Source organism: Emydura macquarii, unplaced genomic scaffold, assembly GCF_026122565.2.
Source record: "Emydura macquarii macquarii isolate MOO-44397 ecotype Brisbane River unplaced genomic scaffold, CSIRO-AGI_Emac_v2 contig_1039, whole genome shotgun sequence".
Taxonomy (NCBI): domain Eukaryota; kingdom Metazoa; phylum Chordata; order Testudines; family Chelidae; genus Emydura; species Emydura macquarii.
In genome coordinates, this window is record NW_027131176.1 from 2,110,718 (window position 1) to 2,132,485 (window position 21,768).

Consider the following 21,768-nt stretch of genomic DNA (forward strand, 5'->3'; position numbering starts at 1 on the left):
TATGTGGACACTCACTTCACTATGGCTTACTTATTTTGGTTTTGTTTAAGTCAATCGGGAACAGGTTTATCTGCTTTATACTGGTGCAACTTTCTTGTTTAGACAAAACCCTTATATTCTGCCCATTCACAAACCTGGACATTACTGTGCAGATCAAGCTGTAGGAGGGGTTTGTTAATCTGCACTCCAGTAACACTGGACTGATGTTCAAACAATAGCTTCTAGTCTATCTAACAAGTAAGGTGTATCAGTCACCATAGTATGCAGTTGTCACTAGTTTAACCTGTAACTGGGGTTGATTTAAGTTCTGAATTTATTCAAGGTGTCATTTCTTTTGCCAGGGCTGCATCATACTAGCGGAGTCAGCATATTTTGCAGAGGCTGCCCTTTAACTTACTGATATGCACAGTGTGGATATGATTATATCAGATACAAAACATTTCCAGATGAAAGAAATCCATATTTTTAAATGAGATAAATGTTTTATTCTGATTTCTTTTAACTTAGTCACAAAGTCATCCTGTGAAGTATGTAAATGAAGACATCACAGAGCCCCAAAGCTGTTAGATCTGCTAACCCAAAGCAATAGAGAGGCAGGCAAATTAGTATGCATGAATCAGTAGAACAGATTTACTCCTAAAATGATCACATTTGTGGAAAATCATTTAAAATTCAAATTCCAACCTGCTCAGTAAGGGACCATCCTGAGGTCTGACAATGAGCTCTTAGAAGAAGAGATTTGGGGTCCTTGGGCTGAAACATTTTCTCTATTAATTGAGCCCAAAGCCGTCGCCCAGCTCTTAACTTAGCTATTTCCATGTAGAAGTTCATACCAATTCCCCAGAAGAAAGATAGTCTGAAATAAGAGCACATGTCCAGGACTTTAATTGTATAGGATAATGAGCAATAAAGACAGTCCCCAGAATTCTTCATTACATCAAGGAAGAACATAAGAGCAGCCGTACTAGCTCAGACCAGTGGTTCATCTAGCCCATTATCCTGGGTTCTGATAGTGGCTAGTGCCAGATCCTTCAGAGGGAATGAACAAAGCACAGCAATTTCGAGTGATCCATTCCCTGTCGTCCAGTCCCAGCTTCTGGCAGTCAGAGGTCTAAGGACACCCAGAGTACAGAGTTGTATCCCTTACCATGTTGGCTAATTGCCACTGATGGACTAATCTTCCATAAAATTATCTAATTCTTTGTTGAACGCAGTTATAGTTTTGGCCTTCATAACATCCCCTGGCAACTAGTTCCAAGGTTGACTGTGTGTTGTGCGAAGCAGCACTTCCTTTTGTTTGTTTTAAATCTGCTGCCTATTAATGTCATTGGGTGATCCCGGGGTTCTTGTTATGTGAAGGGATAAACAATGCTTCCTTATTTAATTTGTCCACACCATTCATGATTTTATAGACCTGTATCATATCCCCCTTAGTCGTCTCTTTTCTAAACTGAACCATCCCAGTCTTTTTAATCTTTTCTCATATGGAAGCTGTTCCAGATCTCCAATCATTTTTGTTGCCTTTCTCTGTACCTTTTCCAATTCTAATATATCTTTTTTGAGATAGGGAGACCAGATCTGCACACCATATTCAAGATGTGGGCGTACCATGGATTTATATAGTGGCATTAGGCTATTTTCTGTCTTATATCCATCCATTTCCTAATGGTTCCTAATATTATCAGCAATTTACACTGTTGCTACATATGACTCCAATCTCTTTCTTGAATGGTGACAGCTAATTTAGACCCCATCATTTTATATATATATACACAATTGGGATTATGTTTTCTGATGTGCATTATTTGCATTTATCAACAATGAATTTCATTTATCATTTTGTAGCCCACTCACCCAATTTTGTGAGATCCCTTTGTAACTCTTCCCAGTCAGCTTTGGACTTAACACCCTGAGTAATTTTGTATGATTTGCAAACTTTGCCACATCACTGTTTTATCCCTTTTTCCAGATCATTATGAATATGTTGAACAGCATGAATCCAGTACAGCTCTTTGGGGACCTTGCTATTCACCTCTCTCCACTGTGAAAGCTGACCATTTATTCTGATCCCTTTTTCCCTGTCTTTTAACCAGATACTGATCCATAAGAGGACCTTCTTTTTATCATGACTGCTTACTTTGCTTAAGTCTTTGGTGAGGGACCTTGTCAAAGACTTTCTGAAAGTCCAAGTATACGATAACCACTGGATCACCTTTGTCCACTTTGTTGACCACCTAAAATCAAACTAAAAGAATTTTAACTGATTTCTGAGGCATGATTTCCCTTTACAAATGTTGCATTGACCCTGCTCCAACATATCATGTTCTTCTGTGTGTATGATAATTCTGTTCTTTACTAGTTTCAACCAATTTGCCTGGTATTGAAGTTAGGCTTACTGGCCTGTAATTACCAGGATGCTCTCTGAAGCCTTTTTTTTAAAAATCAGCATTATATTAGTTATCCTCCAGTCACCTGGTACAGAGGCTGATTTAAGTGATAGGTTATAGGGCACAGTTAGTAGTTCTGCAATTTCAGATTAGAGTTCCTTCAGAACTCTTGGGTGAATACCATCTGGTCCTGGTGACTTACTACTGTTTATCAATTTCTTCCAAAACTTCCTCTAATGACACCTCAGTTAGGGACAGTTCCTCAGATTTGTCACCTAAAAAGAATGGCTCAGGTGTGGTAATGTCCCTCACTTCCAATGCAAATTATTCATTTTGCTCCTCCATAATGGCCTTGTCTTCCTTGACCACTCCTTTAGCACCTCAATCATCCAGTGGCCCCACAGATTGTCAGGTTTCTTCTTCTGAAGTAATTTTGTTGTTACCTTTTGTGTCTTTTGCTAGTTGCTCTTCAAATTCTTTTTTGGCCTGCCTACTTATACTTTTACATTTGACTTGGTAGAATTTATGCTCCTTTCTAATTTGACTAGCATTTTAAATGACTTCTTTTTCTCTAACCATCTCTTTTCATCGCTCTGGTTAGCCATGGTGGCTTTTTCTTGGGTCCTCTTACTATTTTTTTTATTTAGGGTATACATTTAGTTTGAGCCTCTATTTTGGTGTTTTTAAATAGTTTCCATGTAGCTTGCAGGCATTTCACTTGTGACTATTCCTTTTAATTTCCATTTAACAAACTTCCTCATTTGAGTGTAGTTCCCCTTCTTGAAGTTACTGCAGGGGGTTTCTTTGGTATTTTCCCTGCTATAAAGGTGTTAAATTGTAATTACATTTTGGTTGCTATTACCAAGCAGTTCAGCTATTCACTTTTTGAACCCAGATCCTGTGCACCCTTGTGGGTTCCAGGACTAGCTGCTCCAAGAAGCAGTCATTTAGGTTTCTAGACATTTTCTCTCTGCAACCTGTTCTGAGGGGACATGTGCTCAGTCAATATGGGATAGCTGAAATCCCCTATTACTGAGTTTTCTGTTTCTGTAGCCTCTCTAATCTTCCTGAACATTTCACAATCACCATCCTGGTCAGTAATATATTCCTACTGCTATACTCTTATTATTCAAGCATGGAATTTCTATTCACAGAGATTCTATAGTATAGTTTGATTCATTTAAGATGTTTACTGCATTTGACTCTATGCTTTCTTTCACATATAGTGCCACTCCCCCAATAGCACGATCTACTCTGTCATTCCTATATATTTTATACCCTGGTATTCCAGTGTCCCATTGTTTATCATCGTTCTGCTAAGTTTCTGGGATGCCTATTATATCAATATCCTTATCAATAATTCTTTCAGCAAGCTCCATGGTACACAGAGTGTGATACCCCAAAGTAAACTGGATGAAATGGTACCTGGCTGACTCATAGATTGGTAACAGGATACAAAGCTTTTGAATTATATAGTATGTTGAAGATTCTGATCCACCTCCATCTACAGATATCAGAAGTTATTTCCAATGGATGGCCTATGTAACATGAAATGGTGGACTCGGTCCAGTTCCTCCACATCATATGTTACACCTACAAGAGTCTAGTGGCTAGGGCAGGGGATTAAGAATTCACCCTCCAGGGCATATTCATTTCTCTATTACTTACTCATTATGTGACCTTGGGGAAATTCACAACTTCTCTCTGCCTCAGTTTCCCCATATGTAACAAGATATAATAATTACCTACTGTACAGGGTGGCATAGAGACTTAATATTTGTAAGGATTTCTAGAGAAAAAGATATGAAAAGTTTTAAATACAACTCATTGTCATGAAAGTTTCAGTAGAAGTGACAAAGATGCAGTGGGCACAAAGCGTGAGTTACCCTCTCAAACCTAGAGGCGCTCTCTTTGAATCAGTTTTGAGGCACTCTGACAGGGCAATGAAGGGATGTTTACACAGTTGCTGTTTCTGTCAGTGGATGAAGGTCTTAATTTTCAAGAGACACGAAGATGGCAATTTTCACACAATTAAAAAAACCTGTCTAAATGTAGCAATGATAGGACTGGAGAACTTACTTCACACAAAAGATACTATATTTCAGCTCACTGTAACACCTGATTTTTGAGTTCATTCAGCACGCAGAATCTCCTCTCCAAAGGTTTAAGAGTCTATTCTCCATTTCAGTGAGAATCTAACTCCCATCGGAATGAATGGAAGTCACAAGCACACATTGAACATGCTTCTCCAGAGCCTTTTGACTAACCTCAAGTGTTACATTAGTTTAATATTGGATACCTCTATTAAGGCACAGACTGGTTGGCCTACTGATGCCATCTCCGTTTGTAACTTTTCTTAGTTTGCAATTATGATCAGGAATTGTGATTCTGGTGTCAATCTGACAGCAGCTAGATTTGAACAAAATCCTTGGAGCCAATACAAATTATTATTATTATTATTTTTAGGAAAACTGAAGATATGTCTAGGTATCAATTATGTGAACTCTCATGACATTAAAAGAACATTTCACTTAGTGTTTGTTGGCTGAATATAAGGAGGCATATATAAAACTACAATATGGAAAAACACCAGAGGGCTGCAAAAGCCGTTGATTAAACCTAAGTGTCTGTCATACCAGATCTCACTCCATGCCACTGTAATCTTATGCTAGTTAGAAAGTCAGCCTGTGATATGGGTATTACCTTTGTTACTAGCACAGTTTGGAATGTGACAGTCCAAACGTGAAATTAAAACCTAGAGTTTTTATTAATTTTCCAAAAGTCAACTAAGTTCTTGTGAGTTTGTTTTACTTACCTTGGTGCAAACTCATCAATGGTAAGGCCAGCCTGGAGTCCAGTTCTGCAGTACTCCAATCCATCAGCTATAGTATAAGCTAATTCCAAAATGGCATCAGCTCCTGCTTCTTGCATATGGTACCCACTGATTGAAATGGAATTAAATTTTGGCATGTGCTGTGTAAACAAAAAAGGAATAATGCAGGGAGGCAGAATCAGATAATTGTGCTATCAGACCTAGAATTGCAAAGAAAATTAGGTGTGATGATGCTGAATGCTCTAACTATCTGCATGCGCTCTCTTTGGCCCAACATTCTTTCAGTATTGATCCACAGTGGAACAGCTTCAACATTTGGCTAGGCATTCATCTGAGAGGTTACAACGATCAAGTTCAAATCCCTTTTCCCACTCACGTGGAGGGGTGACGAACCAGGGGTCTGTCACATCCCAGGTGACTACCCAACCACTGTGCTAAGAAGTCCCACCCTTTACTCCTTCTGGCCATTTTATGTAAGCTTGTCTATAGGGGCCTGATCCGGTAAGCAAGGTCTGAGCACGCTTATTCGATTGGATCCTGCAGGCAAAACAGGTTAAAGTATGCCTTTCTTCTCCCACTTCATGCATTGTTCTGGGGATTAGAAGCCCATCTGACTTGCATGGGGCACCAGTGTGCATGTTCAGAGGCAAAAACAGGCACCCAGGAACTTTTACTGCAAAATTAAGGCACTGAGCAACTTTAGGTGCCCAGAGGACTCAGGGGCAGCTGAGCAGGGCCTTTGTGAATACCAATGGGGACTGATTCAGGGATTTAGGTGCCTAAAGTGGCAGTTAGATGCCCAAATCCTTTTGTAAATCTAGCCCCTAATGTTTAAAGACAACCCCATTCCTTGTAAATTACAACCAAAAGTAATTTGTTTCTGGCCGTCTTCTACCTAGACATTTATACTATACTCATTACCTTGATATTCTGCTGCTTTGCCTCCTTAATACAGCCCACGTTGTTTCTACCATTTCTCCTCCAAACAGCTAAACATTACTTGTTTACGTCTCAATTATCTCCCACCATGAACTATTCTCCTCTGCCCTCCTTGATGTTCACATTGCCCCCCACAAACCTATCTAAAATAGTGCACCCAAAATAGTCTTCCTCACCCATCATTAAAACCACTCTCTTTTAATCCCTCCATTAGCTCCCCCTTGTTCTGCATTTCAAAAAATCAAACTGCTCCTTGTGTTCAAGACTCTGCAGCACTTTGGCGCAACCTTGGTAATCTGCCCTCATCTTCTACCTATGCCTTCTTCCATGCTGACCGCTATGCACAGAACAGCCTCTCAAACCCTATTTGTCAAGCTTTCTCCCTTGCATTATGCACAACCTTCCTATATCCCACTTCTTCCTTGCTGTCTACAGATAGTTATTAATATATCTAATTTTCCCCAAATGATCAAGATATACATATCCTACTGCCATATGATCTTATTATTGTAATCCTTGCCCTTCCCAACCTGCATTGTTTGTTACTAGATGCCACTGTCTCTCTCTTTGTTCTGTAAAGTGCCTTATGCACATTTGGGCACTGCATAAATAATAAATATAACAGAAATAAGTGAATTAAAATAAAGAATACCTTTGACGTGTACTGGAAGATGTCAGCAATAATCCTCATCGATGGTTCTGGAGGGAAAATGTATGTATTTCGGACCATGAATTCCTTGAGTATATCATTCTGGATTGTCCCAGTAAGCTTAGCTTGAGGCACTCCTTGTTCTTCTCCAGTTACAATGAATGTGGCCAGGATAGGAATTACTGCACCATTCATTGTCATAGAAACGGACATTTTCTCTAAAGGAATTCCATCAAAAAGGATCTTGGTGTCTTCCACTGTGTCAATGGCAACTCCAGCCATTCCAACATCACCACGGACTCGTGGATTATCTGAATCATAGCCACGGTGGGTTGCCAGATCAAAGGCAACTGACAATCCCTGCTGGCCAGCTATATCCAAGAAAATAGATTAATTAAAACAGTAAAGCAGGTTCACTTTAGGAACTGGAACTAATTTTATTTTACGTAGTCTGGGTCTCAACTGATCCAATTTGTGATGTTACACGCTCTCTCAAACTTCTCTGGAGGTCTATTAGTTTCTGTGGAATTTAAACTTTAATTCAAAAAAGGTTCTAACTCTTACTGTGGTAAAGATAATCTTGTTCTGAATGTGAATCAATGGAGCTCTGAGTCTATGATCAGAAAGAATAAAAAGATAGTTTTAAGGGCCAAGTGCTGGCACCCTAAGTCAAGGGAATGGAAGACCCTAATCACAGTGGAGCGGTCATAGTTTCATTGGGCAGCAGAAACAGGCTCTGCAGTGGGGCACCGAGTCACATGTGTTATGCAGGTCAGACTAGAAGATTGCAGTGGTCTCTTCTGGCCATAAAATTTATTAATAGGGAATTTAACGGTGTTACGGAGGCAGTACCATGGAGCAGTCAGTATATTATACTCCATTTGGATCTAGAATCTTACACTTTCTGCATACCAGCTGCGACTAAAACCCATGGACTGTACTAGTGGCAGTGAAATGGATATATAACTTCTCCATGTTAAAGCACTAAGTCTGGAGAAGGATTCCTTTTCCTTCTGTGCTTCAGTTTGTGTTGGAGATTCAACATTAAATTCTTAGAGAGGTATGAACTGCCTCTATTCATCTCAGTGGGATGTTATCTTTGAAGCATAATGATGAAAATTTAAAATAAACTTATTTCACTGCTAATTGCATCGGCAGAAATATCCAGCAATTCTGGAATTGTGGATAGATTGAGAGCATCATCACTCCACCACCAGGCATTACAATCATACAGAGCTTTTCACTGAGTGTTTCTAAATAATTTATAAAATAATTAAGCAACATTGAACATCCCTGTTAGATGGTTAAGTATTAATATATCCACTTAATGAAGGAAACATGTAAAATGACAAGGTCACACAGCAAGCCAATGACAGAACCAAGAATACCAAAATCCCTGACTGCAAATTCTTTCTCCAACCAGCTGGCCACACTCCCACCTATCACTTGTATAAAAACAGATTTGTAGCATTCTTGCTCCATGTAAAGCTATGGTTTGAGAACAACATTTATACAGAAAAGCCTTTCAGAAGAACACTTTGTTTGTGAAGCTGAAATACTCTGTATTTGGAACCTTTTAATTGAATGGAGCTTTCACTGTTGTTTTGACTGGTAAAATTAAACTACCTTTTCCCTCAAAAAATTGTTGGGTTATATTGCTGGCAAGAAAACAGATGGGGTGGAATGTGCCACAAGTTGCTCCATTTCAACAGGGTTGAATGACTTCTGACATTCAGGTTGTTGTAAGAGTGTATCATTATATTGTATAGAAAATACTTGTCAGGAAATGTAACATTTTGAATAAATATTGGAAAACCTGCTCTCAAAATGCTACCTCTGGGAAATTGGCTTGCCTACTATACTATGAGCTAAGTCACTGGGTATTCCTAACATGTAATATATTTAAAATGCACAATAAAACATTTAAACCTACAGCACCAGGACAAACTAATGTTAAAAGTGTAACTAAAACTGATAAAATTTAGCAGGTTTTCCACAGCAAATCTGTCCCTTATCAGAGCTATGACACAAAACTAAGTCATTCCAAGATCTCTGCACTATCCTTTCTGGGCTGAACCTGGAATGCAGACAAGATTTCTTTCTTTACACTGGCAGAGATAGAAAGGTAAAAATTAGCTTTACCCTTGATGTTGTCCTTGTAGAACTTGTTGCTCTCCTCCACAGTACTGAAACCAGCATATTGGCGGATAGTCCATGGTCTGTAAGTGTACATGGTGGGGTAGGGTCCCCGAGTGAAAGGCTTCACTCCTGGCAGCTCCTCAGGAAAGCCCTCTGTGTCCCTCCTGGAGTACAAAGGCTTGATGGCAATTCCTTCTGGTGTGTGCCAGATCAATTCCTCTGGATTCTTGCCCTTCAGTTGCTTTTTGGCCATAGCAGCCCACTCTGGGTGCAGATGTTGCTGGTGCAGGGAACGCCACACAAGCTTGGAGGCTTGGGGCTCTGCCATCCACCTGGCATGGCATGGCCAGAGGTGCAGAAGCGCATCCTTGGCCCTCAACATGTCTTCCTTTGCGGGTCACCAAGACATCCAAGAAAAGCCGAGGAAGCTGCAAATATAATAAATACTTTGCACTGCCATGTTGGCTTTCATCCAAAGACCGCGGACAGGGAAACTGAGTCACAGAGCGGCTAAACCTCTTGCCTAGATTCCAACAGCAAGTCACTGCCGGGCACGACGCTCCTTCAAGGCTGATCTAGGCCAGGCCCCCCTCCCACATCGCCCCACTGGTTGTGAGAGCTGCTCTGCCCCCGGCAAGCCGGAATTCAGCGAGGGCGGGGGGTGGAAGCGGCGCGCTCACGGAAGGGGGAACCGCGGGTCCGGCGGGGCGAGGGCGGAATCGGGTCACACCGACGGTGCGGGAGCCAGCTTGGTGGCGCCGTGGGGAAGGGGAAGGGAGGGGAAAGGACCAGCCCGCGCGGGGCTGCCTTGGCCGCACCCTGGGAACGCCGCAGACGAGCTGGGGAGGGTCCGGGGACGCTGCCCACTGAGGGGACAGTGAAAGCGCGGGGCGCGGCTGGGCTCGCGGGGGCCGGACCGAGGGAGGGAGCGGGGAGAGGCTGGGGCTGACAACAGCCTTGGGGACGTCAACGGCAGGCGCCGCCGACCTGGGGGGGGCAGGGCAGGAAAGGCCAGAGACGGGGGGGAGGGTCCCCGGCCTAGGGAAGGGGGAGACAGACGGGCGGGGAATTATAGGCTGGAGCCCCCGGCCCAGCGGAGTCACGCTCGAGACCTGATCCGGCAACCGTCCTGCTTATTGCGCCCAGAGACCCCCAGCCCCGCGCCAGCCAACGTTACCTCAGACCCAAACAAACCCGACTGCGCAGGCGCGCCGCCACCGCCCACCGCTCGCACTTGCGCACTGGGAGGGACGCTTGTTCCGCCTCCCTAGTGTGCGCATGCGCGCCGCAGCGCGGGAACGCTTGATTCCATTTGTCTAACGGCTCGTCGCGTTCCTCCGCCCGGAATTCGGGCTGGCTGAGGGGTCGGTGAGGAGAAACGGTGAGTGCCGGGAGGCCGCGCGGTCGACGTGACAGCAATAAGTAGCAGTGAGGGGAGGAGCGCTCAGGGGGGCCAAGACTACATCTGCCGGCATGCAATGCGCCCACCTTGGCACGCGCTCTATGGCCGGGGATGGCAATGCATGCTAGGAGTTGTAGTCTTCCCCCCCATAGCTGTAGGGCCCCTCTCCAGTCATCATCAGTATGTGTATGGCCGCAGATCTCAGCCCACCCGAAGGGGGCCCCTAATCACCCAGATTAGACCTACCTACTATCACGCCAGTCCCTGCCATGAGACTCAGAAGTGACTTCCTCCCATGTCATGACAATGAGCGCTGCAAGGACGTGTCATGACAGTTGCTGCTGTGCGGTGACGTGATCTCTGTGCAGACATGAGTGTCCCTAGTGCAAAGATATTATTGTCCATGAGACTCCGCCGACTGACATCGCTCCTCACCCCACATCCATGTCATGACAGTTTCTGCTGGAAGCCTGGCCCTCATCCCTTCTGTCACAGTAGTAACTGCCTGGGAGAAGTGGTGTGAAGATCACATATCAAACAAATATTGGCTGATGGGCCTACGTATATAGTCAAAGGGTGTGTGTGTGCACACAGAATAGCGAAAGGGCTTCTCCATCAGGCAGCAATTCTAGACATTTATCAAGGACGTGCTGCACTTAACTGCACAGTTATACTGTATTCAGCATAGCTTTCCTGTTCAATATCTGCATGTGTGTTGCATTTCTTTATGGATTATAAATCTGTCTCGCTTTCTTCTTCCTCCACTGCTTTACAGGTCATGAATCATCACCGTGATCATCCTGCTAAGGCAGGGAAGTCTACCAGAGAAGGAATAGCAAAAAAGAGAAGCAAGTCACAACAACACCCAGGATCTGCCAGCAAAAAAGCAGATAGAGGAAGAAAACGGGAACAAGAGAAAGAGGTAATAAATTTCAGATATAGCCCAGAGAAATAAAAGTATTCAAGTGGGAAGAGAGACTTTGCTTGTTGTTCTAGGGGGTGTGTGGGGAGAAGAGCTTTTTATTGAATATTTACTTGAATAAATATCCAGTCTGTGCGAGATGGACACCCCTTCTCAGCAACATACAGACTGACTGGAAAAGACATGAGAAAATCCTCATGGCTTGGAGGAAACAGTGATCTGAATTTTATGTGACTGGCCATGAGGGGGCAGGGTTGTCGCATAGCTTATGAAAAGGCAAGCTGGCCTTTCAGCTATTAAAGATGCATTTTAGAACTGATTAGTGACTACATGGTGGGAGCAATAAAATCTTAGTTCAGTTATTTCTTGGAGAAAGTGGATCACTCCTGGCTCATCGTCTGCAGGGCACAAGATTGAGATGGACAACTTTCTCTCTGAAAGATGCTCCTTGTCACAACCAGTCTTATGAGCAGCAGGGCCCCAAACTGCTGTTGGAAAGAGATTAGGCGAAATAAGCCAATAAATTTTCTCAGCCACAGACTTGCTGCCATAATGTGAGAATTAAAGAGGTCTGGTTATGAGTTGCTTCTTCCTCTTAAGACTGAAAGAGGATAGGGCCTGTGGCCTACAGAACTTGTGTGAGAAGTGCTCTTATTTGAGAATGTGTGTTCAGTGACTATGGCTGTACAAACCAGAAAACTAGCCTTTACTGCACGAGAGGTGGCCAGTGACAAAAGACCATTGACGTGTTCAAATGCCTCCAAAGCCCTTACTAGTCCCTGGTTGCAAATAGATGGTCCCATACACCAGAAAACATTTACATATTTCTTTCTTTGGTGTAAATTGTCCTTTTTACCAGGTCACACACCCAGCCAAGAAGAGAGAGAAGCAACAGAGGGAGCAGTCCCCTGAAGGTACCAATTTCCTTATTTTCTCCCCAAGTCTCTATCTCATCAACATTTTAATGCTTCATCTTATAAATCCATATTTCGAAGCAACACTGAGAATAGGAAATAATTAATAATTTTTATCAAAAATATGATTGCAAATGGGCCTCATTTTTTTTCTGTACATGACAAAAAATAAAAGCTGTTGCCCTTTGTATAACCTTAACCAAGATGCATTTCTATGTCTTATTAAAATATATGATCTTACTTTCAAATAGCATGTTTCTTTTCTGTTGGGTGCCTGTGGGTCCTCATTTTAACTTGCTCCTGATCCCTTGATAGTACTGGATTATTGTGTACATGGTGCTTAATATACAAGTAAGTAGACAAGGTCCCTGTCATAATGAGTTTACCATCTAAGTGGGATAGTATTCCCTTTAGAGCCTTTAAAAACTGCTCCTTAATGAGTCTGGAGAAGTGACTGCTAAGTGACAGAAAAAACTCCTCCTCCTGGAATAGGACATGTTGTCTCTGCAGCACTTCCAACCTCTGTTTCACCCAGCAAGTTTAGAAATTAGGGCTGTAAATCTAACCTGGGTCAGTCATATGGCAGTGCCTAATGTCACTAGCTCAAGTGTCAGTACCCAAAATGGCTTCTTGTTTGTTTACTTCTCAGTCCTTTCACCAGTTTCATCAATGATGTTGGGAGAAAAATCACACCAGAATGGAAGCTTGTTAGGGCAGGGACCACATATCTTCTGTGTGTTGTACATCACCAAACATACTGTCAGTGCTTCACAAATAACTGCTACTGATAATGTGGACAGCTGAGATGCTGTTTCTGTGGGGCAGAAAATCTGCTCTTGAGTTGATAGCTCAGTCATTTGGGGTTCAGAGAAGACTGATTTATCATAAAGTGTTCTATCGCAGTCTTATAGGTCACTTGACTGTTTCTTCTTCTCTCTCTCTGTCATTCTGATACCAGCAGAAACAGGTTCTCGGGGCACAAAAAAGGTGAAGTTGGCCTCTGGCAAAACAGCAGCATGGCAGCCACTCTCAGACAGCAGCACTGAGCACCTGCGAGTCATGATGGATTCAGTAATACTGTAAGTATCAAGCATCACCACACTTCATCCTCTGGGCCAGACTTCAGCCACATAAGATTAGGAGTCTCATTATGTTTCCTCAAGAAATAAATTAGGATCCTTAATGTAGTAGGTAGGAAAAATAAATCATTCTGAAAATGTCTGATCAAACTAATCAGCTGATGAGGATGCCAAACAATGTAACACATGACACCATGTCTATCTGGCACTGGAACTTTTCAGTTGGAAAGCATGATATAAGATTTGGAAGAGGTTCTCAGCCTGGGGTGGACAGAGGCCTTGAGACATTTAAGAGAGAGTGAAATAGGTCAAGTGGAAAAATAAGGACATACCCAAGTAAAGTGACACTGGAATAGGCTGCATTTGCAGTTCAGCAATATTATTTCATGGGGAAATAGTGCCAGGACAGGCTTGTCTTTTGTGACATTGCTGACCATATAATCTTATTCCAGAAAATTCCTTCTACTTATAGGTTCTATGGTAGAAATTAACACTTTGTTTTCCCCTTCTTCTAGATCCATTTTGAGTAAACCAATAAAAGAAAAAGATGACATTCAAAAGCATCTCAACCTCCTGAAGGAAAGGTAATGAGTGGTATGGAGAAGAAACCCAAGTGCTCTCAGTGACATTGTAATGTATTCTTAGAAATGTTCCTAGAAATTGAGATACTGAATTTGGCAATTCAGCGCACCATCATTTTGTGACATCAGTAGTTTTAAAAAACATCTAGCTCAAGTTATTAAATGCTGGCTACTGTGACCATTAACAGCATGCCTGGAAAGAGGTAATCGCATGTGTCAGGGCTTAAGATGCAGACCTGTACATCTTTGCACAGATAGCTAATTATATTGTGGAAGATTTCTGTCTTCCTTTGAAGTGGCTATTACTGGCTGCTGCCAGAGGCCAATACCAGGCTTGATGGGCCAACTTGAGACACCTTGGACTGATCTCTGGAGGTGCTGAGCACTCGCAGCTCACATTAATTTCAGGGGGAATTGTGGAGTTCAGCACTTTTGAACACCAGACCCAAGCTATTTCTCACTGGACACCCAAAAATCAAGGCACCTCCAAAATGAATGGCCACTTTTGAAAACACGTGTAAAGGTTTTGCTCCAACATGCATTTATATAGTATCTTTAACAAAGGCACAGGGCACTGTATAAAGTTACCCAAATGAAATGGTCCCCATCTGGAAACAGTTATCAAGTGCTGCACATAAGCATTTAGTTAGTTTTGTTTTAAATCGTGAAACCATCAAAGCAGTGCAGATAGTACTTGGAAATTCCACATCCAGTAGCGTAGCCACAAAATAACTTACCTCATAGTAATTTTATATTATATCAAGGACAATTAAATAGATACTGATTCTGACCTCAGTAATTGATAGGGGATATACTGTTTGATACTATCACGTGTCCTAAATCCAAAGCTACTGTTATTTTTATGTAAGCAATACAACTTGAAGCTGTTGTAATATTTTAGTGGGAGCCAGTGTAAATATTTTCTGATAGGAATAATGTATTGACATAGGCTGTAGCACTGGGTATAAGGTCCATCCTGGACTTTTATAATTAGATATTACTTCAGTAAAGGCTTAGTAATAATCCAGCCTTAAAAAGACAAGGAGATTTATAAACAATTCCAGGTCCTTCTCCCAAAAAGAGGGTATTGGCTTTAGTAGATGGTGAAAAGATGACTGAGCAAAGATACAAAGCATTAGCGAAGCTAAGGGATGAGCCATTATTTATGCAGGCAGACCCTGAAAACTACTTTAACTCAGTTCATTTCTGTTTAAGGATACACCTTCCAATGGTGACAAGGGCAAAAACACTTACTCTGTTAGCATTCCTGTCAATCCTAGGGTCGAATACTTGTTTTAAGCATCAGAATCCTCAGTGAAAATCAAATAATGCATCAGAACTGATCTTCCATAGTTTAAATAATAATGCTAAGTACTTCCACAGAGTTTCACAAAAATAATTAATCCTAACAAAGACTTGAGTATAGTACTACTCTACTTCACTTCACAGATGGCAAGCTGAGCCAAAGGGATTAAGTGAGACCACAGCAGACATCATTGTCATAGTCAAGATGAGAACTCTGGAGCTTCTGGCTCCTAGTCCTGTGCTCAGGCATCTAAATCACACCACTGCTGGAAGAGAATTTCAGCCCAGTCTCCCTCCTTTCTTACTTGAACACTTTGGGCCCTTTACTTCAGAGACAGTAGCTTTGGGATTGGTCTATTGGGAAAATGCCTTCTCCCTATGCAGGTCTTTAGTGGGTCACCTTGTTTTTTAAGGAACAAACAGGTGATGCTTTCTTTTTTTATAATCAAGGCTTCTGAGACGTTACAAGGCCCTGAAGGTGCCTCTGGGGAAGCTGAGCAACCTGAAGAATGTGCTGAGTCTCAAGGTGGCAGAGAAACAGAATCTGTCATCCAATGAAGAGGCTATGGCACTACTGCAGGTAGGGGAGATGGGATAAAGGGGGAATGGAACAGGAATAAAGAATATGTATAAATCCTTGTTCTGCTCCCCAATAGATTCTAACGTTTCAGTGGAAGGACCATTGACTCCAGGGGTGGGAGGGGAACTTCAGGTGTTCATATGCTCTCATTCCTGAGCTTCATTTCACACTGCTGCATTGAAGGATCCCAACTGTCTCCTGGAATGAGGAGGAAATTCAGTCCAAGTTCATTCAACCTTGGACTTATTCACCTCTTTTTATCAGGCACTTTGTAAAAAAAACCCCAAACTCATGTGTATCACCTTACAAAGAGGAACAAAGAAGACCCAGGGAGTTATAGACCAGTCAGCTGAACTTCAGCACCTGGAGAGATAATGGAACAAATTATTGAACAATCAGTTTGTAAGCACCTAGAGGATAATAGAGTTAAAAAGAATAGCCAGCATGGATTTGTCAAGAACAAATTATGCTAAACCAACCTAATTTCATTCTTTGACAGGGTTACTAACCTAGTAGATGGAGGTGCGGGAGGAGGGAGCTGTAGATGTGATATATCTTAATTTTAGTAAGGCATTTGACAGAGTCCCACATGACATTCTCATAAACAAACTAGGGAAATGTGGTGTATATGAAATTACTGTAAGATGAGTGCACAACTGGTTAAAAGACCATACTCAAAGAGTAATTATCAATGGTTCACTGTCAAAATGGGAGGACATATCTAGTGGGGTACGCAAGGGTCTGTCCCAGGTCTAGTACTATTCAATATTTTCATTAATGACTTGGATAATGGAGTAAAATGTATGTTTATAAAATTTGCATATGACATCAAGCTTGGAGGGGTTGCAAACACTTTGGAGGACAGGATTAGAATTCAAAATGACCTTGATAAATTGGAGAGTTGGTCTGAAATCAATAAGATGAAATTCAGTAAAGACTTGTGCAAAGTACTACACTTAGAAGGAAAATTCAAATGCACAAACTACAAAATGGGGAGGAACTGGGCAGACAGTAGTACAGCTGAGAAGGATGTGAGAGTTGTGGACACAAACAATGAGTTAATGCGATGCTCTTGTGAAAAAGGCTGATATCACTCTGGGGAATTGTGATGGCGTATACTCACCTTTCATAAGCACCTCCTGTTGGCTGTGTATGATCCTGCTCTCTTTTTTTCCTAACACCCTCTGTAGGTTGTTGCTCTCCTCAAGAGAGTCTTCAGTGGCTCAGCTCTCTGGCCAAGTTACAGACAAAATGCACGAAGGAACCCCTTCTGGGGTAACAAAGTTCAACAAATGGTTGGTCCTCTCCAGCATCTTCACCCCATCTCTGGGCCTGTTTAAATTCTAGTCCCTTCTTGGACTTGAGTACTGAATCTTATCCCCTTCTTGGGGCTTAGGCCATTTCCCTGGTGGCTGGTAGGGAGACCTGGGCTTACCCATTACTCCTGGTCTCAACCCAGGGACCCTATAAACAGCAGCCACATACTGCTTTCATTTAATAGTTGTTGCTGGATTCCCATGGGCTGCTTCCCACTCGGTCCCATCACCTTGGGTTCTTTGTTCCCTGTTTGAGCAGAGTCTTTCCTAGGCCTTTTTGCCTAGAGAATTTCTCAGTCTCTGCCCTAATTTCTCAAGATCATCTCTCAGGCCTCTGTCTGGAGAACTTATAACAATCTCTGCCCGCTTTTAGTCAGGGTTCTCTCTCCCAGGTCTCTTTGCCTGGAGAGCATCACAGTCCTATCACTGCTTGAGCAGGGTCTTTCCCAAGCTTCTTCACTGTGGAGTTCCACAGTCTTCCAGTCTTTTATACTTATGATCTAGCCAGCAATTGATGTTCTCGGGCCCTGTAGTACCTTTTAACTGTACCTACTGAGCTCTAATTGACTGCTTCCCTGCGGCTTTTCTAGGCAGGCCTAGAGCAACCACCTTCATTGCTTCTTTCCCTTGGGTTGGTTGTGGTAGGACTGCAAAGCCTTCAGCAGGAGGCCTCAGAGGGGCTGGTATACCCCATCACAGTGTATTAGTAAGAGTGTTGTTTGTAAGACATGGGAGGTAATTGTCCTGCTCTGCTCAGCACTGGTGAGGCCTCAGCTGGAGTACTGTGTCCAGTTCTGGCTGCCATACTTCAAGAAAGATGTTGGCAAATAGGAGAGAGTTTAGAGCAAAAATGATAAAAAGTTTAGAAAACCTGACCTATGAGGAAAAGTTAAAATAACTGGACGTGTTCAGTCTTGAGAAAAGAAGACTGACGGTGGGGGACCTGATAAATCTTCAAATATGTTAATGACTGTTATGAAGAGGACAGTGCTCAGTTGTTCTCCATGTCCAGTGAAGGGAGGACAAGAAGAAATCATTTTAATCTTCAGCAAGGGAGGTTTAAGTTAGCTATTAAGAAAAACTAACTATAAGGGTAGTTAAGCACTAGAATAGACTTCCAAGGGAAGTTGTGGAATCCCCATCATTGGAGGCTTTTAAGAACAAGTTGGACAAATACCTGTCAAGGCTGGTTTAGGTATAGTTGGTCCTGCCTTAGTGCAGGGGGATGGACTGGATGACCTCTTGAGGTTTCTTCCAGCCCTACATTTCTGTGGTTTTGTAGTAATATTTGAGCAGATCTTTGATGAACGGTTCCCCTTATTATGGTAGTTTGGGATAACATAAACTCACATGTAAACACATTGCCTGTTTTTTGCTGGGGTGGGGCACGTGGTTGATCACCACCACAGAATCCACCTAACAGATCAGTAACTCAGATTCCTCATCCTTTCAAGGTCTTCACACAAGTGTTCCATTAGACAGTGAGATTTCATGCTATGTTTACTTTGGAGGCTGGGTTGCAGTGGACAGAGGTGGTCTATTCAGTGTAATGAAGAGGCTACAGAATTTGTGTGTTGTGTTCTTGCCCCTTTCCCCATGAAGCTCCCTTGTGGTAGTAGGTAAGATGGTACAAATGACCACTATGACTCACAACCTGGTGATCTTAAAATCTGCCCTGCTTTCTCTTTCTCAGGATTGTCATTGTAAAATGGCTGTGAATTATCATTCCATATTCTGGTGCTCCAGGGACTAATCTGTATCCAATGGAACACTTCCACAGATACGCAAATCACCATCTTTAGCCCATCTGCCACAGGGCAGGGGGGAGGCAAGACTGTGAGCTTGGTGGAACCTCAGTCAGGAAGTGCTGTCTAAGGCCACCTACCATGAAGGACCATTATCTTCCGTTTTAAAACTACATCCCACCAAACTTGCTGGCAGATGAGGAAGTACTGAAGATGCTGAAACAATATTTTGTTTTGAAACTATGTCTTGTTGCTATTGGATTTCTGCTTCCGCTACTCCTGCCTGCAGGTAGCAGGGAACAAAAGGTATTCCTTCTCATTTTGTGGAAGAAATCCAATGTGAGATGTTCTGGGAAGGACAAGGAAATGGACAATGGAGAAAAATTAACCTGTAAGCAGGTGATGGTCCTAGCCTGTGCCTATCACACTTAAGTTGATTCAAACTTCCTCTTCCAAGGTTTTGTCCTTACAGTTTACTCAAGTGGCAACATCAAAACATAATCCTGGCAGTTTAGAGGGATTTTCCCTGCAGGACCCCTTTGAGTTTCCCTGCAGGACCCCTTTGAGTCTCTTTCTGAGGCAGAAATAAGCTTTCTCTGAATTGGAGGTAATAGGACCCACCTGGTCTGGCTGTCATTGAGTCAGCAAAAAAACTCAACATCTCTGTGTAGAACTTGAAATCCTATTACATAAATATTATTTAAAATACCAATTTCAACTTTTCAGAGAATTTGTCTTCCTATCTGGTTCCCCTGGAAGACTTCATGTAGATGCATACAGTGGCTGTCATTTTTACAGTATTTTAACAGGAGCATATCTAGCATAGTATGGCTCATCTGATCAAGCTGTTTCTAACAGAAGAGCAGCTGTGCGGTTGGGAGAAGTTGGGGTTGGATTATTAGTTCCATGTTTGAACTGGATTCAAGCTTCTTGTTCATAGACAGAGATCAGTGGCCAAGTCTTAATAGAGCTATTTCATTGCTCCATAAAAAAGCTGTCAGGTGATAGAAGAGACTTCAATCCTTTAATGTTATTGATTTCTTGTTCTTTGATTCTTTCTTCAGCATCCTTGTTTGTCAGGAAAGTTAAAGTTGGGACAGTTTGGGTGAGATTCTAGCACAATGTTTTGCATATGAATAGGTTTTAAATGTATTTGTTTTATTCTTTCCATTTCTTTCCATCTTTCCAGGAAGAAATAGAGGCAGCTGTGCAGGCTGTTGAGAACACAGATGAGAATATTCAGAGCCTGCAGGACAAAATCCGGACTCTCAGCAACCGGTTGGAGGAAGCTGATGACAAGGTTAAGAAGATATCTTATAACAAGATTTGCTGCATTCGTCCCAGGAGGGAATGTTTCTGGAACCAACCAGTACATGATCTCTCAGCAGAGAGCCTTCTGTAGAAGAGACATCTGGGATTAGGAGTGTGCATTTCCCAGGGTTTCTAAACATTAGGAATTTCTGTCATGTAGGACTAAGAAATTAGGAGGATGGTAGCATATAAAAATCTGTTTGCATCTGGGATGACATTTGATTTTTCTTGCCCCCCTAGGTGTTCCAGAAAAATGGGACAGGGGTCCTCAACCTTCCAGAACTCCCAAAGCACAGTTTGCAAGCACCCACTCTGCAGGTGAGCAGGGGTTTTCAGAGACCTTTCAGCCAATGAGGAGGAGACAACAGAAACCACATTGCCAGTTCTAGCAGGAATTGTCTGCATTTCCTGTCCCCTGGGCAGAGCAATGTGTTTGCGACGCGTTTGAATAGTCCGTAAAACATTCCGAATAAGGACTGTTTGCCTGTCCCTGATCACAGGGAGCAGTTTATTAAATGGTCTCTTGTGAGATATTTTCATCCAAGTGTTAAGGATCACTACGGTTCCTAAACCTTCCGACCTGTCACCTTGCAGACAGCTGAGACTGCACTGGAAATAAAGTCTGATTAGATGGAATGTCTACTGGACTCTTAAAGGCTTGTCTACACATAGCAGCAATGCACATCATGGGGGTGTGATTTCTAAAGTGCACTCTCATAGTGTGCAGTGTTGCTCCTTGTAGACATGTCTTAAGTGAAATGGATATGTCTTGTATTTCTCTCACCCATTCTCCCTCCTTTCTTCCTTTTCCAGGAGGAGATTTTGAAAATCCAAAACCAGAAAGGTATTCTGAAGGATCTAATTACCATCCAGCACTCAGATGAGATGAAGAACATGTTGACCCTCCTTGAACAGGCCTATGAGAAGGTGGACTCCCTTTAAGGAATCCTTATATGAAGTTATGCTGAGGCAGGCTTTATCGCATGCCCGCAGGCTAATATGGTCCAGCAGGTGTTGATCCTGTGAAAATATTTTTTGCTTCTAAAGACTTGCGTTCTGTGATCACCAAGTGTCTGTTAGTCAGTCTTTTATCAGACAGATGTTGGCACAATGTATTGATTGTTGCCCAGTGGGACATTGACATGCTGCTTTTTCACTGGTATAAAGACCAGACATGTAGAACCTAGCTTGTCCATATAAAGGCCACTTTTAAATAGTGTATATATTGTCTGTTAATAAATGGGATTATGGGTAATATTTTCCTTTTTCAAACATTTTGTCTTTCAGAAAACTGACTGACAAGCAGCAGATTCCACTAGCTCTAATATTGCATTGGAAGACGTGTGTGTGTGTGTGTGTGTGTGTGTGTGGGTGTGTGTGTGTGTGTGTGTGTGTGTGGGGAGAGAGAGAGAGTGTGTGTGTGTGTGTGAGTGTGAGAGAGAGAGAGAGAAAGAGAGAGAGAGAGAGACTGACAAGCAGCAGATTCCACTAGCTCTAATATTGCATTGGAAGACGTGTTTGTGTACATGTGGTGTGTGTGTGTGTGTGTGTGTGACTGACAAGCAGCAGATTCCACTAGCTCTAATATTGCATTGGAAGACGTGTTTGTGTACATGTGATGTGTGTGTGTGTGTGTGTGTGTGTGTGTAAGTAAGTAAAAGACTAG

General features: G+C 42.4%; 2 protein-coding genes across 4 annotated transcripts in view; one reads left to right on the forward strand and one right to left on the reverse strand.

Annotated features, from left to right (window-relative positions):
• MMUT (methylmalonyl-CoA mutase) overlaps nucleotides 1-10,151 on the reverse strand; it is a 29,837-nt gene extending 19,686 nt beyond the window's left edge. The window contains exons 1-5 of the mRNA XM_067544948.1: nucleotides 10,125-10,151; nucleotides 8,951-9,375; nucleotides 6,812-7,179; nucleotides 5,203-5,360; nucleotides 685-856 (exon numbers count right to left, since the gene is read on the reverse strand). Of these exons, the coding sequence (XP_067401049.1) occupies nucleotides 685-856; nucleotides 5,203-5,360; nucleotides 6,812-7,179; nucleotides 8,951-9,329 (1,077 nt within the window). The 5' untranslated portion in view covers nucleotides 9,330-9,375; nucleotides 10,125-10,151. The remainder of the gene's footprint in view (nucleotides 1-684; nucleotides 857-5,202; nucleotides 5,361-6,811; nucleotides 7,180-8,950; nucleotides 9,376-10,124) is intronic.
• Nucleotides 10,152-10,199: 48 nt separating this feature from the next.
• CENPQ (centromere protein Q) lies at nucleotides 10,200-21,351 on the forward strand. Of its 3 annotated transcripts, XM_067544950.1 has the most exons (9): nucleotides 10,200-10,328; nucleotides 11,125-11,271; nucleotides 12,131-12,185; nucleotides 13,144-13,264; nucleotides 13,780-13,848; nucleotides 15,601-15,730; nucleotides 19,981-20,091; nucleotides 20,343-20,420; nucleotides 20,916-21,351. In XM_067544950.1, exons 2-9 carry the CDS (start codon nucleotides 11,128-11,130, stop codon nucleotides 21,042-21,044), a joined length of 837 nt encoding a protein of 278 aa, XP_067401051.1. In that variant the 5' UTR covers nucleotides 10,200-10,328; nucleotides 11,125-11,127; the 3' UTR covers nucleotides 21,045-21,351. The 3 variants fall into 3 exon arrangements, with proteins under 3 accessions (XP_067401051.1, XP_067401050.1, XP_067401052.1); XM_067544949.1 differs by lacking the exon at nucleotides 10,200-10,328 and having other exon boundaries at nucleotides 10,780-11,271; XM_067544951.1 differs by lacking the exons at nucleotides 10,200-10,328; nucleotides 19,981-20,091 and having other exon boundaries at nucleotides 10,780-11,271.
• The last annotated feature ends 417 nt before the right edge of the window (nucleotides 21,352-21,768 follow it).

Coding starts and splice junctions, on each gene's coding strand:
- CENPQ (XM_067544949.1), top strand. CDS start 11,077: ATGGATTATAAATCTGTCTCGCTTTCTTCTTCCTCCACTGCTTTACAG. Junction 13,849..15,600: donor CTCAACCTCCTGAAGGAAAG/GTAATGAGTGGT, acceptor TTTATAATCAAG/GCTTCTGAGACGTTACAAGG. Junction 15,731..19,980: donor AGGCTATGGCACTACTGCAG/GTAGGGGAGATG, acceptor CCATCTTTCCAG/GAAGAAATAGAGGCAGCTGT.